The sequence below is a fragment of the Rhinopithecus bieti genome, unplaced genomic scaffold, assembly GCF_001698545.2.
Source record: "Rhinopithecus bieti isolate Rb0 unplaced genomic scaffold, ASM169854v2 scaffold_2205, whole genome shotgun sequence".
Classification (NCBI taxonomy): Eukaryota; Metazoa; Chordata; class Mammalia; order Primates; family Cercopithecidae; genus Rhinopithecus; species Rhinopithecus bieti.
The window spans coordinates 991,353-1,012,585 of NW_016803673.1; the positions used below are offsets into that span (position 1 = coordinate 991,353).

At 57.3% G+C, this 21,233-nt stretch overlaps 1 protein-coding gene across 4 annotated transcripts in view; it reads right to left on the bottom strand.

Moving 5' to 3' along the window:
* The window catches only part of COL5A1 (collagen type V alpha 1 chain), a 162,424-nt gene that overhangs the window by 5,343 nt on the left and 135,848 nt on the right, over window positions 1-21,233 (bottom strand). For 3 of the 4 annotated variants that reach the window (XM_017848837.1, XM_017848819.1, XM_017848848.1), the window contains 7 exons: window positions 19,658-19,711; window positions 18,820-18,855; window positions 18,380-18,433; window positions 16,511-16,766; window positions 15,467-15,579; window positions 9,321-9,389; window positions 4,146-4,379 (listed from right to left, as the gene is read on the bottom strand). In XM_017848837.1, the coding sequence (XP_017704326.1) occupies window positions 4,146-4,379; window positions 9,321-9,389; window positions 15,467-15,579; window positions 16,511-16,766; window positions 18,380-18,433; window positions 18,820-18,855; window positions 19,658-19,711 (816 nt within the window). Of the gene's footprint in view, window positions 1-4,145; window positions 4,380-9,188; window positions 9,258-9,320; window positions 9,390-15,466; window positions 15,580-16,510; window positions 16,767-18,379; window positions 18,434-18,819; window positions 18,856-19,657; window positions 19,712-21,233 lie in introns of all 4 variants that reach the window. The other variant, XM_017848826.1, reaches the window with a different exon arrangement.

Genomic DNA, 21,233 nt, shown 5'->3' on the forward strand with positions numbered 1-21,233 from the left:
CTCCAATTATCAGAGCGCTTAGAGAGGGGCGTATTTAAAGTAGGCCACTGCAAGCCGCTCTGTTACCCCGTTATTCCAGAGGCATAAATAACCATTACAGGCCAGGAACGGCCCCCCGGAGGCGCCGAAAGCTGCACAAACACCAGGATTTATGCGGCGCGGTGCCTGGGCCCTCCTGCAGGTGATTTGTGCCTCTCCACTGGGCCCGCTCAGCGGCCCCGTCAATCAGGCGTCCCAGCCAAACGATGCCCGCGTTGGAATTCCAATTTCTTGGGCCGTTATTACAGTATGAATCACGCAGACCTCCGGGGGCCGAGGCAGGGCTTTTGCCGCTGGCCCGAGTTCGGGGCATCAGGGCCTCCTGCAGCAGCCCCCGTAATTAAATGAGAGGGTTGTGACTTTTCAAATTGTGGCTGGGCTTGTCAGGGACAAGGGTCAGCAGCGCACCTGCCAGTCTAGGCCAGCGTCCCTGCACGCCACCCCCATGGCCGCCCCGCACCCCAGCTCCACACTGCTGCCACTGCCCACCATTCCACGCAAACCTCCCGTCCAGCCTGGCCACACAGCCTGCCTCTGCCCTCTGGGGTTATGCAGTTTTGAGCCATTCTCTCTCCATCTTTTCAAAGTCAGAATCTTTGCTTTCCAGAAGTAAAACGGCCCTGGGGAGGGAGCTGCTTCTCCTCTCCCAGCCCAGAGTGCAGTCTGGGTAGCCCCGTGTTTCCAGTCCCGTCTCTGTGTGCAAAGGCACTCCAAGGACAGTCCTGGAACTCAGGAACGCCCACCATGGGGAAGGGGTGAGAGAGCGAGCCAGTGTCTCTTGATTTGTAGCACTGGGTGGCTAACCAGACCCACGCTGCTGACTGCCTGAGGACGTGGCGCGGTCTGGATGGCAGCTGCACTTGGTTCTCGGCTTCGAGGGTCCTGATCCTCGGCCCCAGAAGTGCCAGCTTCTTTGGGTTCCATGGGGAAGAGGAAGGAACAGGTCCTCTATGCCCTTGCAGCAGGTGAACCCTCTGCACTCCCTTCAAACCTTAGTTCTCTATGTAGAACGGTGCTTCTCCATGGGGGAGATTTTGGCCCTGGGAGATGTGTCTGGAGACATTCTGAGTTGCTGTCACTCGGTAGGGCGGCTCCTACTGGCGTCTAGTGGGTGGAGGCCAAGAACGTCAAACAGCCTGCAGTCCCCTGTCAGAGAGCCGTCGGGCCTTGATGTCAGAGGGGCTTGCTGGGAAACTGCTCTTGGACCCCGTTCCCTCCGCATGGCTGATGGGACCAGAACCAGGAGGTGATGGGCGGATGTTACAGACAAGTAGACTTGAGCCCAGTTCTCAGAAGAGCTTCCTTATCCTGAGGCTCTGTAGCCACGGCCTGGGCTGTCTCAGGAGGTAGTAAGGTAACTGTCAACCGAGGTATTCAAGCTGCAACTATGCCAGGAAGGGGCTATGGTGAGACGAATGCTGCAGTGGGAATTAGGAGCCTCAGCGCTGCCACACCTGGGGACCTTGGGCGAGCCGCCGTAACTCTCTGGGCCTCAGGTTTTGCGTACGTAGAAAGAAGGGAATACTGGTATCGGAGGTTCACATTCGGAAGTGGGGAGTGTTTCTGGTGGCGTTTGGCACACCCAAGACTGGCAGAGTTACATGTCCAGATGCCAACAGCACACCCTCATCACCGGGAGACAGTGGGCTGAGCAACAGCCCTCTCTGCTGGTGGAGTTTAAACCATCCCAGCTTGACCCTATCCCGGGATGCAGGTGCAGCCAGGAAGTCAGGTTCTGAGTCAGAAAGCATTGCCGAAGACTTCTGGGACCTCCCAGAAGTGGATTTTGCTGACGGAATGAGTAGGGGCAGGAGCATCAAGAGGAACTGGGATGAAAGAAGTTGGATCTTCCAGGACGGCCTTAAAGGCAGCGGGAGCCTGTCTAAGCCAGATTAGGGAGCTGGGGTCTGGCCTGCCCTTTAACCTCCACAGGTCCTCTGTGGGATCCATCTTTCTAGCATTGTCTTCCAGGAAACGTTCCCCTCTCTGGAAAGCTGTTCCTCTCCCTTTACCAGACAACACCCACTGGGCCAACTAGTTTCCCTTTTTGCCATGGAAGCCAGGAAGCTCAAAGCCAAACTCAGGGGTCTGTCACTCCAGGTCCTGCCTCTCCTTTAGAGGGTTTCTGATTTCTCTTCACCTCCATGCTTACTGCCTGACACTTGGTGGTCCATATTATTATCTAAAAATAGTCACAAGAACTGGGTGCTTATCCAGGGCTTGTAGTGAGTCAGACACAATTCTGAGCTCTAAAGGCATGGTTTGATATGCTCCCCAGAAAGCCCTGTGAGGCAGGTGCTACATTATCCTCATTTGGGGAGGACGGGTAAGGTCCCTGGCATTTTTAAATGCCTCTTTCCAGGGATATGGATCCATCAGCCTTACACAGGGATGAGTTCTGCATATTCCACAGTCAGATCTGAAGTACTGACCCCAACCTATCACAGAAGGCAGTGGCGGTGGCAAGTACTCCCAGTGGCTGCGGGATGGCCTTGGGAGACACAGCTTTAACCCTCAGTGTAGCCCTTGGGCAGCAGAGAAAAGGAGCTGAGCGTCCTATGGCTGAGGGCCAGGTGCTCCCCAGCGGTGCTGTGCAGGGGGAGGCGGGATTGGAACCCAGGTCCACTCTGCTCCCAGGGCTACAGACGGGCCTGGCATTCTCAGTCAGCGCCACCCTCTGGCTTTCCTGCCTGCCCAGGCCTCACTCTGAGGACCCATCTGTGCTGCTCAGAGGAGGGCACCCTGCAGGGCTGGCCCTAACGCCAGCCCCATTCCCCTCAGGAGCTGGCCTGGGTCGGTGCCATGGCTTGGACGTTTGCCCCCTCCAAATCTCCCATTGAAATGTGGTCCCAGTGTTGGAGGTGGGCCTGGTGGGAGGCGTCTGGGTCACGGGGCTTGGTGCTGCTCTTGGGGTAATGAGCGAGTTCTCGCTTGACTAGTTCCCATAAGAGCTGAAAAAAGGGCCTGGCACCCCCTCGCTTCCTCTCTCCCGTGCCTTCCACACCCCGGCCCCTTCACCTTCCCGAGACTGGAAGCAGCCTGAGGTCATCACTGGATGCAGATGCTGGCACCACACCACCTTCCTGCACAGCCTGCAGAGCTGGGAACCAGGTAAACCACTTCCCATTTACCCAGCCTCAGGCGTTCCTTTCTAGCAACACAAAAGGACCCAAGCGCTAAGGGGTGCTTTCTGCAGGAATCAGTAGTGGAGAGAACGGGCTCCAATGTCAGTGACAGGAAGACCCACAGACTGGGCTTCTCAACGACTCCCACCTCCAACCTCTAAAAGGCCACACGAGGGGGACATGTCTGAGGCTCCCACAAGCCTGGGATCCTGGGGCACAGCTGCACCCTAAACACCTCCAGGACACGCAGGCACATCCCGGACCTGTGCGATGGCCCTGGCAGCCCTGGGAGGGGCAGTCTCGAGGAAACCTTAGCGGAGGTGAGCCCAGCTCACTAAGGAGAGAGGAGGAAAGGTGTGCATGTGGGAAGGCCCATGGTGGGGCAGAAAGGCAGGGGTATAAGCGCCAATACCAGCCCTGACTGCCCGTGAGGTCTGAGCAAGCCTCCCACAGCTCAGGCCTCCGTTCCCTTGTCTGGGAGCAGAACAGCTCTCCCCACACAGAGAGGGCCCACGGGGCGGGCAGTCCAGAGAGCTGGCAACTCTCAGTCTGCAGCGTGTTTCCAGCATGGCCGTGCTCTCGGGAACAGGCCTAGCTTAGTTCTGGCCACTCTCAGAAGAGCCCTGTCCAAGGAGAGGGAGGCTCCCAGCTCCCAACTGGAACCACAGTGGGTGCTCCGTTCCTCACTCCACGCCACAGCCCTGGATGGGGCGAGGGACCCACGCCCCTGGCTTTTCCAGCCAGGTCTCAGATTTCCCGTCCTAACCCACGGAACTCTCCAAAAGTCCCAGAGCTCTGGCTACACAGCCCTGGGATTCCTAGTCTCCCTGCAACTGTAGGGCTGCCTGGGGGCGAGAGCCTGGTCCGAGGCCCTCACTGCCCTCCGGCAGGCATCCTGGGGACAGGTAAACCTGTGCTGAGTGAGGAGTGAGCCCCATGGAGGCGTGAACAGGGATGCTGGGGGTGGCGCGGGACACTCACTGCACAGCCGTCCACCAGGGCGCGGATGTAGGGGTTGTTATCATAGGACATCTCCTCGTCGTTGGAGCCCAGGAAGCGGATGGCCTTGTCGTAGCTGCCTGTGGCTGCGTCCTGCCAGGCCACTGACTGGTAGCAGTGGTAGGTGACGTTCTGGTGGGCTGAGGCACTCAGCAGCCGCAGGAAGGTCATCTGTACCACGCCCACGGGGTTGCCCTCGGCGTCCACGTAGGAGAGCTGGGGGGACAGGGGGGTTGGGGCTCAGCAGGGCAGGGACACACACAGAAACAAAGCCCCACATCCGCACTGCCCTGGGCTTCACCCACACTGTGGTCTTCTTGGGGGCACTACCTGGAAACGTACTACACCCACAGACTCCCCCCGAGGCCAGCGCACATGGACTCTCCTGGATGTTCCCAGGAACAAAGAGAACCGTGCCTCATGTCCTTCGGGGCCTTAGATAATCCACCCACACCTCTTGGCCTGTGTTTATCCTTCAGGGCTCGGCACCTGTGCTGCCTCCTCCAGGAAGCCTACCCAGAATAGATGCTCCTGCACTTGCTCTGTGGCTGCCCTCCCCAACCTTGTCACAGTGTCTTCCCTAACAGACCGTAAGTTCACAGAGGGCAGGACGGCATCCTTCTTGCTCGTTTCTGGTCCTGGTACCCACTCCATGGCTGCCCCAGTGTGGACTTGATAAAGCTTTGCTGCATGGTGAACGGCAGCCAGTGTCTCCTGGGCCAGCGCCCACTGCAGTGCCGGCTGCAGCTGCTCTCCCTGCACATCCACCCACAGCCCTCCTCCCCTTCTGCCACCTGGGTGCACCATCCCAGATGGTGATCTGGGTCTGCCCGGTTTGTATGTGTTGAGTGAACAGAGAACCATTCTAAAAAATATGGCTTGCATGAAGACCTGCCTCTCATCCCTGAAACGCAGAGCTCTGCACCCGATCGCTGGGTCGGGGCACCTGGAGCAGCAGGCGAGCCCTGGCTTCCCCTGAGTCGGGGGGTGCCGGGCCAGAGAGGGGCATTAGGTTCCCTGGGGGTGAGAGGAGGCGGTCTTAGAGCCCCCCTCCCAGCTGTACCACACTTTTCCCTGCACCCTGGACAGTAGGCGGCCTCCTTCTGCCCCTGAGCCACCGACCGGCTCCTCCCTCTGCCTGGGACACTCCCCACCCGGTAACAGGTGCCCCCACTGCTGTCCTTTGGGTCACAGTCCAGACCACTGCCCCTAGGGAAGGCTCCTCCCCACCTCCAGCCTTTAGGGCTGGCTTAGGGCCCCTGGTCTGCATCCCAGCCCTCCCTATGTCCCTCCACTCCAGCCCTGGCCCGCTATTATCCTGCCCCAACGCTGGCAAAGGAAGGTGCTCACAAGATTATGTGAACAAATGACCATCTGCCGGGTGCCCAGGATGTACAAGGCCCTGGCCAGGGAGACTGTGAGAAGCTGGAGCCAGAGGGGGCACGAGGCCTCAGGGAGTGAGTGGGCCAGCTGTAGTGAGGTGCTCGAGGGGAGGCAAGCCTGAGGGTCAGGGCTGTGCAGATGGCTGGGGTGACCGGGGACCCTCCTGGAGGCACGGGGGTCCTGGATGATGTCTGGTATGACCACTCAAGAAAGGCCACTCCTCCCCTTTCCAGAAGTGTCCCCTCAGTGAGCAGGCTTCCTGTGGCTGGAGTGGCTCCATCTGCCTGCCTCGCCTGTGCCAAAGGTCAGCCAGGAACTCTGGTGACATTGACCCTCCCTGAAAGCCCTCCCAGTCTCTGCACAAATCCAGAGAAGGCATCAGAGAAGGACAACGTGCAGCTTCTTTGACAGCCTCTCCAGCATCACTAGCTGGATGTCCAGAACTGGGCTGCTCAGCTCCACCAGGCACAAGGCCCGTGTAGGGCATCCTGAGAGATGATGCATCTCACTTTTGCATCTGCTGCAAACTCAAGGTTTCTGAAAAGCCTGACACTGCCAGGGGACATGGATGCATCTTAGCTCCCTGAAATGAAGCACACATCTCTCCCAGCTGAGGCGGGACCTTGAAGGACCTCTCTGCAGGGAAGGCCTGGCTGGGCAGGGCAGTCTGTCCTGTTTGCAGCGTCAGGGAACGAAGCAGGCTGAAGCCAGGGCCTGAGACCTGCTCTGCCCACTTCTGTGCAACTGCTGCTTCGTGGTGGTGTGTTTCGGACCCTGCCTCTGGTCTGCTCCGGAAAAGCCCCAGTGAACATGGGAAGGGAACTGACTTCAGTGTTGCCATGGGTGTTTGGACACCAGGAGTGGGAGGAGGGTGAACACACTGCAGGACCCACTTTTTCAACAGATGCCACTAGAACGTGCCCAAGGCGAGCAGCCGGCCCAGGGCCTGGGCCTTCCCAGGGGCGAGGGAACACACTGCGGCCCCAGGACTATCGGCGAACTCCACTCGGACGCAGCCACGAGAACCTTACAGGCAAACCTTGAGGAGGAAAAGTGAATACCAACCGCCAGACTGTGCCATCCGGCGCTCCTTCCGGGAGGGAACGTGACTGACTCAAGGAAGAGTGTGCACCACAGGGAGCAGCGGTGGGCAGCACCGGACACAGAAGGACCTGAAGCCCCCAGTGCCCATGGGGCGGCAGGGGCCCCGGGGGCATGGGGCACGCAGCCCTGCATTGGAACTCCAGGGTCCCACGGTGAGGCCCTGCTCTCCTGGTGGGAGGGGTCTCTGCAGTATTATCTCAATATGGTGCATCATGGGTAGCCCTGCCCAGATACAATTCCCATTTCTGGTGTTTTCTTTTTTTTTTTTCCTTTTGAGATGAAGTCTAGCTCTGTCCCCCAGGCTAGAATGCAGTGGTGCGACCTCAGCTCACTGCAACCTCTGTCTCCTGGGTTCAAGAGATTCTCCTGCCTCAGCCTCCCGAGTAGCTGGAATTACAGGTGCACACCACCATGCCCAGCTAATTTTTGTATTTTTAGTAGAGATGGGGTTTTGCCACGTTGGCCAGGCTGGTCTTAAACTCCTGACCTCAGGTGATCCACCTGCCTCAGCCTCCCAAAGTGCTGGGATTACAGGCGTGAGCCACCATGCCCAGCCCATTTCTGCATTTTTTTTTTTTTTTTTTTTAAATAGAGATGGAGTCTTGGTATGTTGCCCAGGCTGGTCTCAAACTCCTGGGCTCAAGCGATCTGCCCGCCTCAGTCTCCCAAAGTGCTGGGATTATAAGCATGAGCCACTGCACCCAGCTGAAAAATCCAGTATCTTTGAGGAGAGGCCTCCGTCTACCTCTTGTCCACGTATGATATTCACAGAGCTAGGAATAAGGCCGTGGAAAGATCCTGAAGTAAGCTGACGTGTTCCCTGGGTCGTCCCTTCACCCCACCCTTCATCAACTGTCTATGGGACAGGATGAGAGGTGGAAATAGACTACTCGGGCTGAAGGTTGCAAATGAGGTTTCACAGCCATTTCCTCCAAGCCAGGAAAACAGGCTCTTTCTACTTTTCCCATGTTGGAGGGTGCCGTGAGAGGCTCTTTTTGGAGGCTGAGAGCTGTCATTGCAGGGAGAGGGCAGTGCCGAGCACAGGCGGTAACCACTCGCAAGACTGCAAAATGGACCCTGCCACCTCGGCCCCCAGCATCCCCAGGATCCCTTCCCTGCCTGAGCCCACACACCGGCATCCCCTACGCTCTGTCCCTCTGGGCCAAGCAGCCTTGGTCCCAGGCCTTCCCTGTCCCTGGGTGTTTCAGGTCCTTCTGTATGCCAGCAGCTCTTTTTGGAACACAGCACAGAGGCGGCGGCGAAAAGGAAAAGCAGGAGGAGGAAGGGAGAAGAGGACTGCAAGTCCACAGCAAACCACAAAACAGGAAGCCTCCAGAAACACGGCCACAGTGAGCACAGACCCTCGGAGTGTCGGCAAAGGAGCTGGTATCTGACTTGAAATCAGTAACAATGAGGGCACGAGAGATTAATAATCAGCTGTGAATACCTTCAGGTTACAAGACGAGAGGCTTCAGGGCTGCAGACAGGGCAAAGGCGGCTCAGGGCCAGTGCTCTGAGTCCTTGGGGAAAGTATGGCCTCCATGTCCACCCAGGGAGGCTCGGCCTGGTGCCAGGGTGCAGCAACCCATGGCAAGTATCCAGGCCAGAAGCCGCAGAACCCACGGGCTGGCTTCTGAGTGAGCATGGCCCTCCTTTGAGGGCCACTTGGGAGTGGGGTCACCAGATCCCAAGAAGGGAAGGAAAGAAGGAGAATCTGGGCCATAAATGGCACCCAGAACCCATCAGTGTTCTGGAACCCTGGTCCTTTAACTTGCTGGGAGAAGAGACGGAACTCTGCCCTGCATTCCAGGAAAGGGCCCAGATCCAGCTCCTGCGGGGCTCCTAGGGGGACACTCCACGTGGCAGAAGCAGCCGCTGTCCTCACATCAATGTGCCCAAACTGGCTCTTGGGCACTACACCGGCCAGAAGAACCACCTATGTGTTCCTTCCTGGGAGGACAATGTCTTTTGCTTTCAGGGATGGATTCCATAAGACTCTATCCCCAAAAGCAAAAGCAAGATTCGTACAGTGGTGTGCAGCATAACTGGGAATCTGCAGCCCAGCAGGCAGAGAGACAGCCCCTCAGCCCTGAGCAGCTGGGGAGAGGGGATCCGTGGTGCAGGTCCTAGAAAGGAGTTCTGAATGGCTTAAGTGGTCTGGGATCCGTATCCTCTGCCCTGCCATCAGACACAATGAAAGCAGCTTCTGGAGCGTCTGACCTCAGTGCCCAGGTGCCTGGGGCTGCACCGTCCGTGGGCAGAGGTGTAGCTCAGGCTGGGGCCCACACCCGGCTCTGGGCGCCCTACACAGAAATGGAAAACCGTCCGCCTACTACAGGCTGAAACACACTCTTGTTGGGGTGGCGGGGGCCGGGGAGAGGACTCCACACCTAGCTGAGTCTTGCTGTCACGTGATGTGGAGCAGTTTGGCAAGAGTGGTGTGGCACACATGGCAGCGATGGGTGCCATGCAGAGCCGCGAGCCAGCCGTGCTGCAAGCAGGCAGTGCCGAGGTGGCCGGGCCGAGGTGGCCACTTACCAGGGACCCCCGCTTGTACTGACTATACCAGGTGGAAGGCTGCTCTTTGGGCCAGCGGGCCATTTTACTCTGTAAGATATGAGATGGGCGGGTTTAAAGTGACAACCGCAAAGACGCCAGAGGCCACCTTACCAGTTTCCCACGCTTGAATTCACTGAACCAGGAGCCCGGGTTTTCTTTGGGCCAAGAAGTGATTCTGGCCTAAATGTGCAGCGGGGAGGTGGGGAGGGAGAGAAACAGAACAAGAGGGTTACTTCTCTGGCCTCCAGAGCAATGCCCCACGCTCTCCCGGCCCCTGGCACCTGCGTCCTCAGGCGAGGGGCTGCAGGGAGGCCCCACCGAGCACCTCCAATGCAGCCTGAGGGCCCCGGCCCTTGGGGAGACTGAAGGTCACGTGAGAATGAGGCTGGCCCAGGCCCTCGGGGGGATGAGCCTGGCCTGGGGGATAGGAGGCCGCGTGAGGAGCCCAGCCCCGGCCCTTAGGGAGACTGGAGGCTGTGTGAGGAGCCTGGTCCCCGCCCTTGGGGAGACTGAAGGCCGTGTGAGGATGAGCCTGGCCGGGGCCCTCAGGGAGACAGGAGGCCATGTAAGGAGCCTGGCCTTGGCCCTCAGGGAGGCCGTGTGAGGAGCCTGGCCAGGGCCCTCAGGGAGACTGGAGGCCGCGTGAGGAGCCTGGCTGGGGCCCTCAGGGAGACTGGAGGCTGCGTGAGGAGCTGGCCCAGGCCCTCTGGCCCCTGCTGCTGCCCAGGAAGGGTGCGCTCTGCCTGTCCTGTTTTGCATGTTAGTCCCCAGGCCAGTGTCTGGTGCTCAATCACTGATGACAATGCTCACTGAGGGAGGGAATGAATGAATGATGGACCAAGAGAATGGTAATAAAAGCCAGCATTTACTGCAGGCGAGGGGTGGGGACATCCTCATCCCATCCTCACAGCCTTGCCTGGCTGCTGCGGCACCAGACTGTGTGCGTGTGGTGTGTGTGTGCATGGTGTGTGCCATGTGGGTATGTGGGGTGTGTCTGTGCGGAGGGTGTGGTGTGTGGTATGCATCTGTGTGTGTGATGTGTGGTGTGTGTTTGTGTGTATGGTGTATGTAGGGTAGAGTGGTATGTATCTGAGTGTGTGGTATCTGTGTGTGGCATGTGATGTGTGATTGTGTGTGGTATGTATATGTGTGTGTGTGATGTGTACCTGTGTATGTGGTGTGTGTGTGGTGTAATGTGTGGTCTCTGTGTATGTGATGTGTGGTGGGTATCTGTGTGTGTGGTGTGTGGTATGTGTGGTGTATGTAGTGTGTTATGTGTCTATCTATATGATGTGTGTATCTGTGTGTGGAGTGTAGTATGTGTGGTGTGTATTTGTGTGTAATGTCTGTGTGTGGTATCTGTGTGATGTGTGGTGTGTGGTGTGGTGTGGTATGTGGTGTGTATTGTGTGCGTGGTGTGTGGTATCTGCGTGTGTGGTGTGTATCTGCGTGGTATGTGTGGTGTATGTCATGTGTGTATGGTACATATCTGTGTGGTATATGTGGTGTTGATCATATATGTATGTGGTGTGTATCTGTGTTGTATATGTGATGTGTGTCGTGTGTGGTGTGTGATGTATGGTGTGTATCTGTGTGTGGTATGTGTGGTGTGTGTGTGGTGTGTGTGATATGTGGTATGTGTGGTGTGTATTGTGTGTGTGGTGTGTATCTGTGTGTTTCATGTGTGGTGTGTATGTGTGATGTGTAGTGTATGGCATGTGTGTGGGTGTGGGTGTGGTGTGGTATGTGTGGTATGTATCGTGTGTGTGGTATGTATCTGTGTGTTTGATGTGTCATGTGTATCTGTGTGGTGTGTGGTGTATATGTGTGTGGGGTGTGTGTGGTGTGGTATGTGTGGGGTGTGTGAGTGGTGTGGTATATGTGGTGTGTATCATGTGTGTGGTATGTATCTATGTGTTTGATGTGTCATGTGTATCTGTGTGGTGTGTGGTGTATGATATGTGTGTGGGGTGTGTGTGGTGTGGTATGTGTGGGGTGTGTGAGTGGTGTGGTATACGTGGTGTGTATCATGTGTGTGGTATGTATCTGTGTGTTTGATGTGTGGTGTGTATCTGTGTGGTGTGTGATATGTGTCATGTGTGGTGTGTCTCTCGGTGTGTGGTGTGTGGTATGTGTGGTGTGTATTGTGTGTGGCAAGTATCTGTGTGTGTGGTATGTATCTGTGTGTTTGATGTGTGGTGTGTATCTGTGTGGCGTGTGGTATGTGGTATGTGTGGTGTGTATCTGTGTGTGTGGTATGTGGTATGTGTGGTGTGTATTGTGTGTGGTATGTGTGGTGTGTATGGTGTGTGGTATGTGTGGTATCGTATATCTGTGTGTGGTGTGTGGTATGTGTGGTGTGTATTGTGTGTGGCATGTATCTGTGTGTGTGGTATGTGTGTGATGTGTGGTGTGTATCTGTGTGGTGTGTGGTATGTGTCGTGTGTGGTGTGTATCTCTGTGTGTGGTATGTGTGGTGTGTATTGTGTGTGGTATGTGTGGTGTGTATGGTGTGTGGTATCGTGTATCTGTGTGTGGGGCGTGTGGTATGTGTGGTGTGTATTGTGTGTGGTGTGCATCCGCGTGTGTGTGTGGCAGAGGCTTCTTGGAGACTGACACGTGTGCAGGTGGGGGCTGCTCCTCGGCTGCCTGCCTGGATCATATGCAGCCAGCTCACTACCATGAGGCACCACTTGTGCCCGCTTCCTGGGAGGGCGCCCGCTTAGGGCCTGCTTTCCTCAGAAGCCGAGGCTGTAGACACACAGGCTGGGCCCAGCAGGGCAGGCCTCAGTGACGCTACAGAAGGCACGGATGGATGGGTGGGTGAGCGGCCATTCCTCTGAGAGGAGACCTGCACGCTGGGTCCCAGCAACAGGACAAGGGGAGCCCCGGCTGCCCGAGGGTCCACTTGCTGCAGGCGGTGGAAGTGCCCCCAGGGCCGGCCTGTCCCCAGCCTGGACTGACAGGGGCCCACGTCATGTGCCATGAGGACACAGAAGACTGATTCTGGGCTGATCCCCCCCGCCTTCTTCTTGAGCTGGCCTCGTGCCAACACGGCCAGAAAGGGGATCCCCTGGAGGAAACGGGTGTCCCACCTGCCTCTCACCCCACTCAGAGCTCTCCCACCCTCTCTTGTTTCCAAATCTGCCACTGTCGATGCCAAGCCCGGGCGGTGTGAAGGCAGCTTCTTCCTGGAAGAGCCCCAGGATGTGGGCAAGTGCGGGCTCCCCCAGCCTCTGCTGTGAGCCTCCTCTGGGTCCAAGGGGGCCACCTAGGAGAGCGTCTCTACTTGCCCTTGGCCAAGCAGCTGTAGCCCAAGCCCGAGGCTGCAGCCCGTGGACGCCTGGCTGGTCAACACTGGGAGAGCTTGGGGTCACTCAGCGGCCCCACACAGCTGTGCCGTGAACACCTGCCACAGCTCCCCAGGAAACCTCTGAATCTGGAGGACTCTGTCCCGTCATTTCCACAGCGGAGCGGCCACCCGTTTGCAGAGGCAGGCCGTGAGGGAGGGCCGAGAAACCTCTTTTCTAAGGGAATTCCATGCAGGGCCTCTGGCTGGACTGAGGGAAAGGAGAGCTGAGATGGAAGGCTCCCGTGTTTGGGTTCTCTCTGAACAGGTTTGTCACTAGGAAGGCAGGTTCTCAAGGAGTTAAAACTCCAGGTGGGGGAGGGGACCCCTACACTCGGAGCCCCACAGATCTCCAGCCATGTGCAGCCTCCACTGCAGCCAGTGGGCTCCTGACCCAAAGCGGGTGCTGAGTTCAGCACAGTCAGGGAGTGACTGAGGGGTAAGGGGATGGCAGTCCCTGGGGAGAATGTAGCTGCTCTTCTCCTGACAGGAAACTGCTTCTGGGGCGCTGAGGGTGTTAGGAAGCGGAGGCTGCAGGGGCGCACAGGTCTGGACCTGCACAGCAAACCGTTGTGGCCCCAGAAACAGGCGGCCTTTTCCTGGGGCCACGCAACAACCGCGAGCTCATGGAGGAGTCGCCGTTCAAGCTGATGCAGGGGCACGAGAGCTGCAGGCTTGGTCACCTTCCAGGAGCAGCAGGGAGACCCAGTCCTCGCCTGGCCTGGACCAACACCGGACCTGCTTCAGGTGCATGCTTGAGGGATAGCAACACACGCCCGTCCACACGCATGCACATGCCAGCCACATGCACCCACACACCATCCACATGCATGCACACACCAGCCACACACACCCACGCACCATATACACACCCACATCAGCCACACGCACCCAAACACCACCTACACACCCACACACCATCCACACACATGCACACGCCAGCCACACACACCCACGCACCATATACACACCCACATCAGCCACACGCACCCAAACACCATCTACACACCCACACACCAGCCTCATGCACCTGAACACCATGTACATACCCGTACACCACACCCACACACCCACACACCACCCACGCACCCACACACCATACACACACACCATACACCCACATACCAGCCACATGCACCCACCACCCACACACACACACCATACACACACACCAGACACCCACACACACCCATATACCAGCCACCCACCCACCACCCACACACACCCCCACACACCCACACACACCACCCACACACACCATACACATACCAGAGACACCCACCCACCACCCACACACACCCACATACCAGCCCCCCACCCACCACCACACACATCCCCACACCATCCACACACCCACACACCAGCCACATGCACCCACCACCTACACACACTCATACACCACCCACACACCCCCCACACATCCACACACCATACACACACCCATACACCAGACACCCACACAGCATCCACACGCACCCACACACCAGCCACACATCCACACACCAGACACACCCACAATCCATACACACCCAAACACCATCCACACACCCCCACACACCATCCACACACCCACACCAGCCACACACCAGCCACACGCACCCACACACCATCCACATGCCATCCACACACACACCATCTACACGTACCCGCACATCATCCACATATACCCAAACACCATCTATATGCACCCACATGCCATCCACTCACCCAGACATACACCCACATACCATCCACAAACTCACATACAGCATCCACATGCTAATACACATGTACCCACAAACCATACACACACACATTTACATGCGCTCACATGCCATCCACACCCATTCACACACCCATGTACCATCCACATGCTTGTCCACGCATACCCACAAAGCACACTCACACCCACACGTGGACACACACCATCCACACGCACCAACATATCATCTACATGTAACCACATGCCATCCACACACACACCTACAGACCATCCACACACATGCCCCAGCTACACACACACACACCATCCACACACCTATCTACATGCACCCACATTCTATCCACACACCCATCCACACGCACCCGCAGACCACACACACACACATCCCAACTACAAAACCATCCACACAGCATCTCCACACACACACAGCATTCACATACCCATCCACATGCACCCACAAACCACACTCACCTACACACGATCTACAATACTCCCCACCACACAGCATCTACACTCACACACACACCATCCACACACCCATCCACAGGCACCCACATTCCTCCACAGGCACCCACAAACCACACACACCCACACACCATCTACATGCACCCACATACCATCCACACACTCATCCACAGGCACACAAACTCCTGCTACAGAGCTGAGGCCTCCGACATGCCACAAAATCTCAGCAGAGCCTAGCTCCCCACCCCAAATTCTTGACTAAACAGACTTCAAAACAAAGCACTCAGGAGGGACTGGGGCCAACCCACAGAAACAAGCTGGAGAATAAGAATTGAGGCAAAGGGCAGCTTCTGGAACATGTCTCGGGCTCATGTTATTATACCTGCTCCCAATTCCTTTAAAGGGTTTTAATGGGGGTCTCAGGTCAGTGGGACCACGGAGTCACTGGAGAAAAGCTTTTATCAACCGGTGAGTGAAGTCCCAGCCCTGGGACGGCAGGATGGCAGGTGGAAAGCCCTCCAGCCTTTCCTGACCCCAAGCTGCACAAACCTATTGTATTGCTAAAAAATTTCTTAAAACAATTTAAGGTCTACTTTTGGAAGAACAGTTTCACTTACGAAACTGATTCATTTCTGGCTTTCAGTCTTGAAGCTGCATAGACAAGAAATGCTTGAAGCCCTCAGCATGGCCCTGTCTGCGACGACTGCCCCCCTGGGGCCATCGAGGGATGCAGCTACTCACCCCTTCGGACTTCTTGTCAGGGAAGACGCATGTCGACCCCCCGGCTGTGAAGTTGCAGTAAACCTTGAAGGAATCTCTGGAGCATCCTTGGTTAGGATCGACCCAGTATTCACCTGGATTTCAGAGACGGGGAGGGAGGCAGGCAGATTCAGGAGGATTGCTCCCTGGATGGTTCCGGAAGCCGCGAGGACATTTCAGTCCAGCAGTTAAAATGCATGCCCCAGGAAGGCCGCCAGCACGGGCCTTTCTGGGGTTTACTTTATTGCATTTTGCTTTTCCTGCTGGGCCCATAAAGAGATGGGGAGAAACTCATTTGCCAAGAACACAGCTGGGGCATCAAGCAGCTGGGTACGTGTTCTGGTGGCCGGGAGGGTTGGGGTCCGGCCCACTCTCTGGGCAGACAGAAATGCAGAGAGGGTTCTGGAAGGAACTCTGGAAACTCATGCATGTAGGATCACAGTCTACTGGAACTATGAACATCCCTTGAATCTTGTAGGGGAACATCTGAACTTCCCAGGGGGAAGACAAGCTAATGTTATTTGATCCTTCAGTTGGTGCCTGATGCAATGACAGTGAGAAGGAGGATGTGTTTTACGGTATCGCGGATTTGAAGGCCGTCTGCCCGAGTGTGCCATCTGATGCCCGTCCTAACACTGGCCCTTACTTCCGCCGGCACTGTGCCAGCCTCTCATCCACTGCCTCATGCACTGACCCCTTCCTGGGAGATGTTTTGATTCCCATTTGACAGGTCAGGAACACGAGGTTCAAGCAGGTCACCCCGCCAGAAAAGGGCTAAGACCAGATGAGAACCTGGAGGGTCAGACCTCAAAGTCTTGGCCTCTGCACCCAGCCTCACCCTGAGATGCCTCCATAAAGTTCAAGAGGGGAGGCTCTCGCGCACCCCTGCCCTACAGATGGGGAGGCTGCGGCTGCCCATCCTGTCCCTTCCGCTGTGCCTGGCTGAGCTGTCCTTGACACACTCTGTGTGTCCTGCAGGTCCATGCCCACTTTGGGGGGCCAGCCCTGCCCCCACTGGGCCCTCACCATCTGGGAAGTCGGGGTGGCAGAGCTGCAGGTCCTTGCAGGTGCGGGCGGGGTTCTGCGGCGTGCCCAGGGGCCGCTTCATCTGCTCGATCTCCAGCTTCAGGGAGTTGAGAGAGCCAAAGATCTCTTCCATGCCGTCCGCGTAGTCCACGTAGTTCTCGCCATTCCCGTCGTCCAGCAGCTGGCTGGCGTCGATGTTCCGCCGCGTCCTGGATGCCTGGATTGGCAGGGGCTGGATGACCTCTCCTGGGGGGCCCTGGGGGACAGAACAGGAGCAGTGGTGGGTGACTGAGCAGTGGATGGGTCCCAGGATACGAGCAGAGCAGGGACAGCTGGGGCCACATCTGCAAGGATTCCCTGGGGCCTGGCAACCTGGGCTACATGGACATCTGTCCACCTTAGAACTGTTTTCTTCCTTTCCTCTGGTTTCTGGAACATTCCACACCCATCTCCACTGCCAGGTGCTTGCCAGCATGGAGCACTTCTCTAAGCCACATCCCTAGCTCCTCTTCCTTTTCTCTCTAGAGCTGAAACTTAACAGTTTGCAGCCTTGGGCTTGCATCTACCATCCTGCCCTCAGCCACACGAAAGCCCAAGCCTTGAGGAAAGGGGCCAGGTCTCCCCGCTCTCGCCTCTGCAGCCCTAGCTGGGGCTGAACACAGTGGGGCCACATGCATGCCTCCCGATGCAAGGAGCCATTCACTTCCAGGAAGCCCCAGCTAAGATGATGATGGGAGTTGAGAGACTACACAACCAAAGGGGGGTGTTCGATAGTGCTCTCGCCATGCCCTGGTTCCAACTGGCTTCACCTTGCACCTCTAGGGCCTCGTCTAGTGCTCCCCCATCCCAACACACATGTACGCATGCACACACACATTATAAACACACACACGCACACACACATACACACATACACGAGTCTAGTGTTCCCCCATCCCAACACACACGTATGCACACACACACACTATAAACACACACACGCACACACACACATACACGAGTCTAGTGCTCCCCATCCCAACACACATGTATGCATACACACACACTATAAACACACAACACACGCCACACACACACATACACGAGTCTAGTGCTTCCCCATCCAAACACACACGTATGGCATACACACACACTATAAACACACACCACACGCACACACACACATACCACCGAGTCTAGTGCTCCCCATCCCAACACACATGTATGCATCACACACATTATAAACACACACACACACGCACATATATCCCAGGACATGCATGCACACGTATACATATGCACACAACATGCACCACATACCACAGCCATTGCAGGCACATACACAATATACACACACTACACATATATACATGCACATGCACTACACATAGACACACACATAAATACACAAGCACACATGCACACACATACGTGTCCCACACATATATGCATGCACGCCCATACACACATCATGTACACACATGCACATACAGACCATGTACACACACATTACACATGCAGGCACATATACAGGATGCATGTACACATACAGACATGCACACACACGTGCCCATACAGTCACATACACGCATATACATGTTCACACATTTACACACCATGAACTCACATGTATGCATACACACAGCACACACACACATGTGTCCTCTCTCTCCTGACCAGCTGTTCTTCCCAGGGCCATTTGGCCTGTAAGCTTCCTGTGGACAGACCTGTGGGGCTCGTTCCCCCTGCTGTGCGCCAGGGACAAGGCCCGGACATACCACACGGGCTTCATGAGTCTCGGGGGGCAGTCACACACACAGTTGCTTTCTCGATTCCCTCAGAACCAGCCAGAGACCCCACCCCGCTTCCTGGGCTTCAAGGGCTACTTACCGGGGGGCCTGGGGGTCCTGGGTGGCCTGCCTCACCCTTCGGGCCAGTCGGACCCTGAGAAGAAAGAAGAGTCAACCCTTGGTCACAGAGGCATGAGGGGACTTTGAATCCACCTTCAGCTCTAGAACGGTCCCTGGAGACCTGGGTGGGGGAGGTGGCCCTCACAGCCACAGGAGAGAAGAGAATGGCAGAGACCCCCATACCCTCCTGGATCCCTGAGATGAGGACAGAGCGGGATGGAGCCCTTCCTAGGGCAGGGCGTGAGCAGCTCACATGCCTCAGTCTGCCGTGCTGGGGTCAGTTCAGAAAGATGGGAGGATTGTGAGCCGCAGAGCCTGAGCTAGGATGGATGTGTGGGTGGTTTGTTCCTGTGCTAGGGGACCCGCCGCCCTCCCCTACCTTCCAGGCATGTGGCCTGGCTGGGGCAGCGTGTCACTTACCGAGGAGCCCTTAGCACCTTTTGGACCAGGTGGACCCTGCAGAGAGACGACGGCAGAGCGTCAGCAAGCCGGGTCTCAGCTCCAGCCCCACCGTGCTCCATGTCCTGCCCAGCCTGGTCTCGCCCCTCGCCCCTCTCCCTCCCGCATCCCCCTCAGGAGTCTACGCCTGTATTTGCCTGGCGACAGTGGGAGGAGGGTCAGGGCCTGGCTGGTGCTCACCCCTCGTGGAGACACAGGGTGGTCCTACCTGCCCCCAGCTGGCCTACCACCCACCCTGGCTAGGAAAACACAGCTCAGATAGCCAGGGGAGGGGCAGCGGAAAAGAGCGTGTCCTGGCTCAGAAGGGGCTGATGAAATGCACCCCCCAGCCCTCTCTGAGAGCACACAGCAGGGGCCAGCCCTCAGCGCAGCAGGGGCCCCGGGGACCGTGTGCACCTGCGACCCAGCAGCTGTGGGGATGTCCTGGGGATGCGGGGTCTCCCAGCAATGTGAGACCCAGGAGGCAGTGCCAGAGGAGGGGAGCTAACTCCTCTTGTCTGGGCCAGGCTGGCCGGGCTTCTGCCAGATGCCTACAGACCAGTGTCCTTGTTCCCTGAAATGGCCACCGTTTCCCGTCCCTGTCTTCCCCACCCGAAGCCAGCGCCAGGCAACGCCACCTCCTTTCTTCTGTCTCCTGGGACCCCAATGTTGAGTGAATGGGCAAAGCTACCCTGGAGACCCCAATTCTAGTTTCTCGTGTGACTTTTCCACAATTCTCCAGCCCCATACTGAGGCCCCAAGCCTTACCCCCACCCTCCCTGCCCTCCCAGGAAGGACCACACCCCTCCCAGATACACACCGGCAGACCAGGGGGCCCAGGAGGCCCAATCGGGCCAGAAGGACCAGTGATACCCTGAAAAGGAGCAGAAAATGCAGGTTATCACCTTCAGACAAGGTGGAGCCACGGAGCTGCGACCATGCCACCCAGCCACACCCCTCGGCTCCCCCTGTCCCTTCCCCACGGTGCCCCTTCGGCCCCTCAGCACCCTCCTGTGGCTGCTTTCCGATCCCAGGCTGTGCATGTCGGGGGAGCCATTGACCTGAGCATCCACCCTAAGGCTGCCAGCCCTTGGCACTGCTCCCCTGGCTGGGCTGCCAGGAACTCTCTCTCATCCCCCAGGCCACTGAGGACTTCGGGCTGAGCACCTCTTTTCACGTTCAATCGGAAATACAGAAACCATTGCCCTGACATCGCAGTCCCGGCTTGGGCCCCTCTTGCTGTTTCCTGCTCATGGTGTTGGTCTCCCCACTAGAACTAAGCCCAGAGGGGTTGGGCAGGGAGTCCCATCCATGCTGACTGTCCTGTCCAGCCTGTAAATGTGCCTTCTGCATCCTTGGAGCACGGAACCTCTGCTCAGACCTCTTCTCCCCACTGGCTCCCTCGGGGGCTGAGCTGCTGGCACAGAAGAACTTCGGCTAGCTTTGCCACAGATACCTGAGCAGCTGGAGCCACTGCAGCCCCTCCCCGCACAGCCCCGGATTCCACTCAGAGCTCTCTCTGGGCGGAAGCTGGAGGCAAGGGTAGCGGAGGGCTGATGGCCATATTTCACTGGGGAAGGAGTGCTTCCCTCCCTTCACCTTATCCCTGCAGGAACTTGGGCTGTGGCTCATTGTAAGAACCCCACAACTCGCCAAGCCTGCACACTAACCCGACACCTTCATCAGCAATGCCACCAAGACCACAGTTCGGGGTGAGGGCAGGGGAGCAAACAAGGTGGACACAGGGGTGTTTTCCTGTTGGCCGTGGGGACCCTGGATGCCTCTGTAATCTTCATGGTCACTGCGCCACCACATCCTGGGCGGCATTCCTCTGAGGACCCTGCTGTGACCTGGGGACACCGGCTGATGAAAACGGTCAATGGCATGGAGGACAGTGGCCAGCGATGTAGGGTTTGCAATGAGCTCCACCCTTCGGCAATGTCCTGCAACCTTCCTGGAGCCTGTGGTAAGGATGCCACCTTACTCCCAGCCTGCAGGGGCTCTGCCTGCTCCTGCCCTGTCCCCGGCATCCTATGAGGCATGGGCGCGGGCGGGCACAGCATACTGTGCGTGTGTGTGTCCGTCACACCTTGTTCGGGATAGATAGATTCCCACATGGGAATAAGGACCCGTGGCCCTCATGGGGGAAGGACAGAGACACCACAGGTCACCTCATCCTCTCTCCTGCCTCCATGGCACACGTCACCCTCCCCAGGCCATTTCCAAGTCGCTCAGAGTGTAGGACAGAGTGAAGCTCCCTGCATGGGGTTTCCTCGGCTATGGTTTGCAGAGGCTGCAAACTCCAATGAGCTACAGTGGCTTCCAGGGAAGTTTGGGGCGGCTGGGGCAGGGTGGAAGCAGGAGCCAGAACAGCCACTCTGCCCGCAGCACCGGCA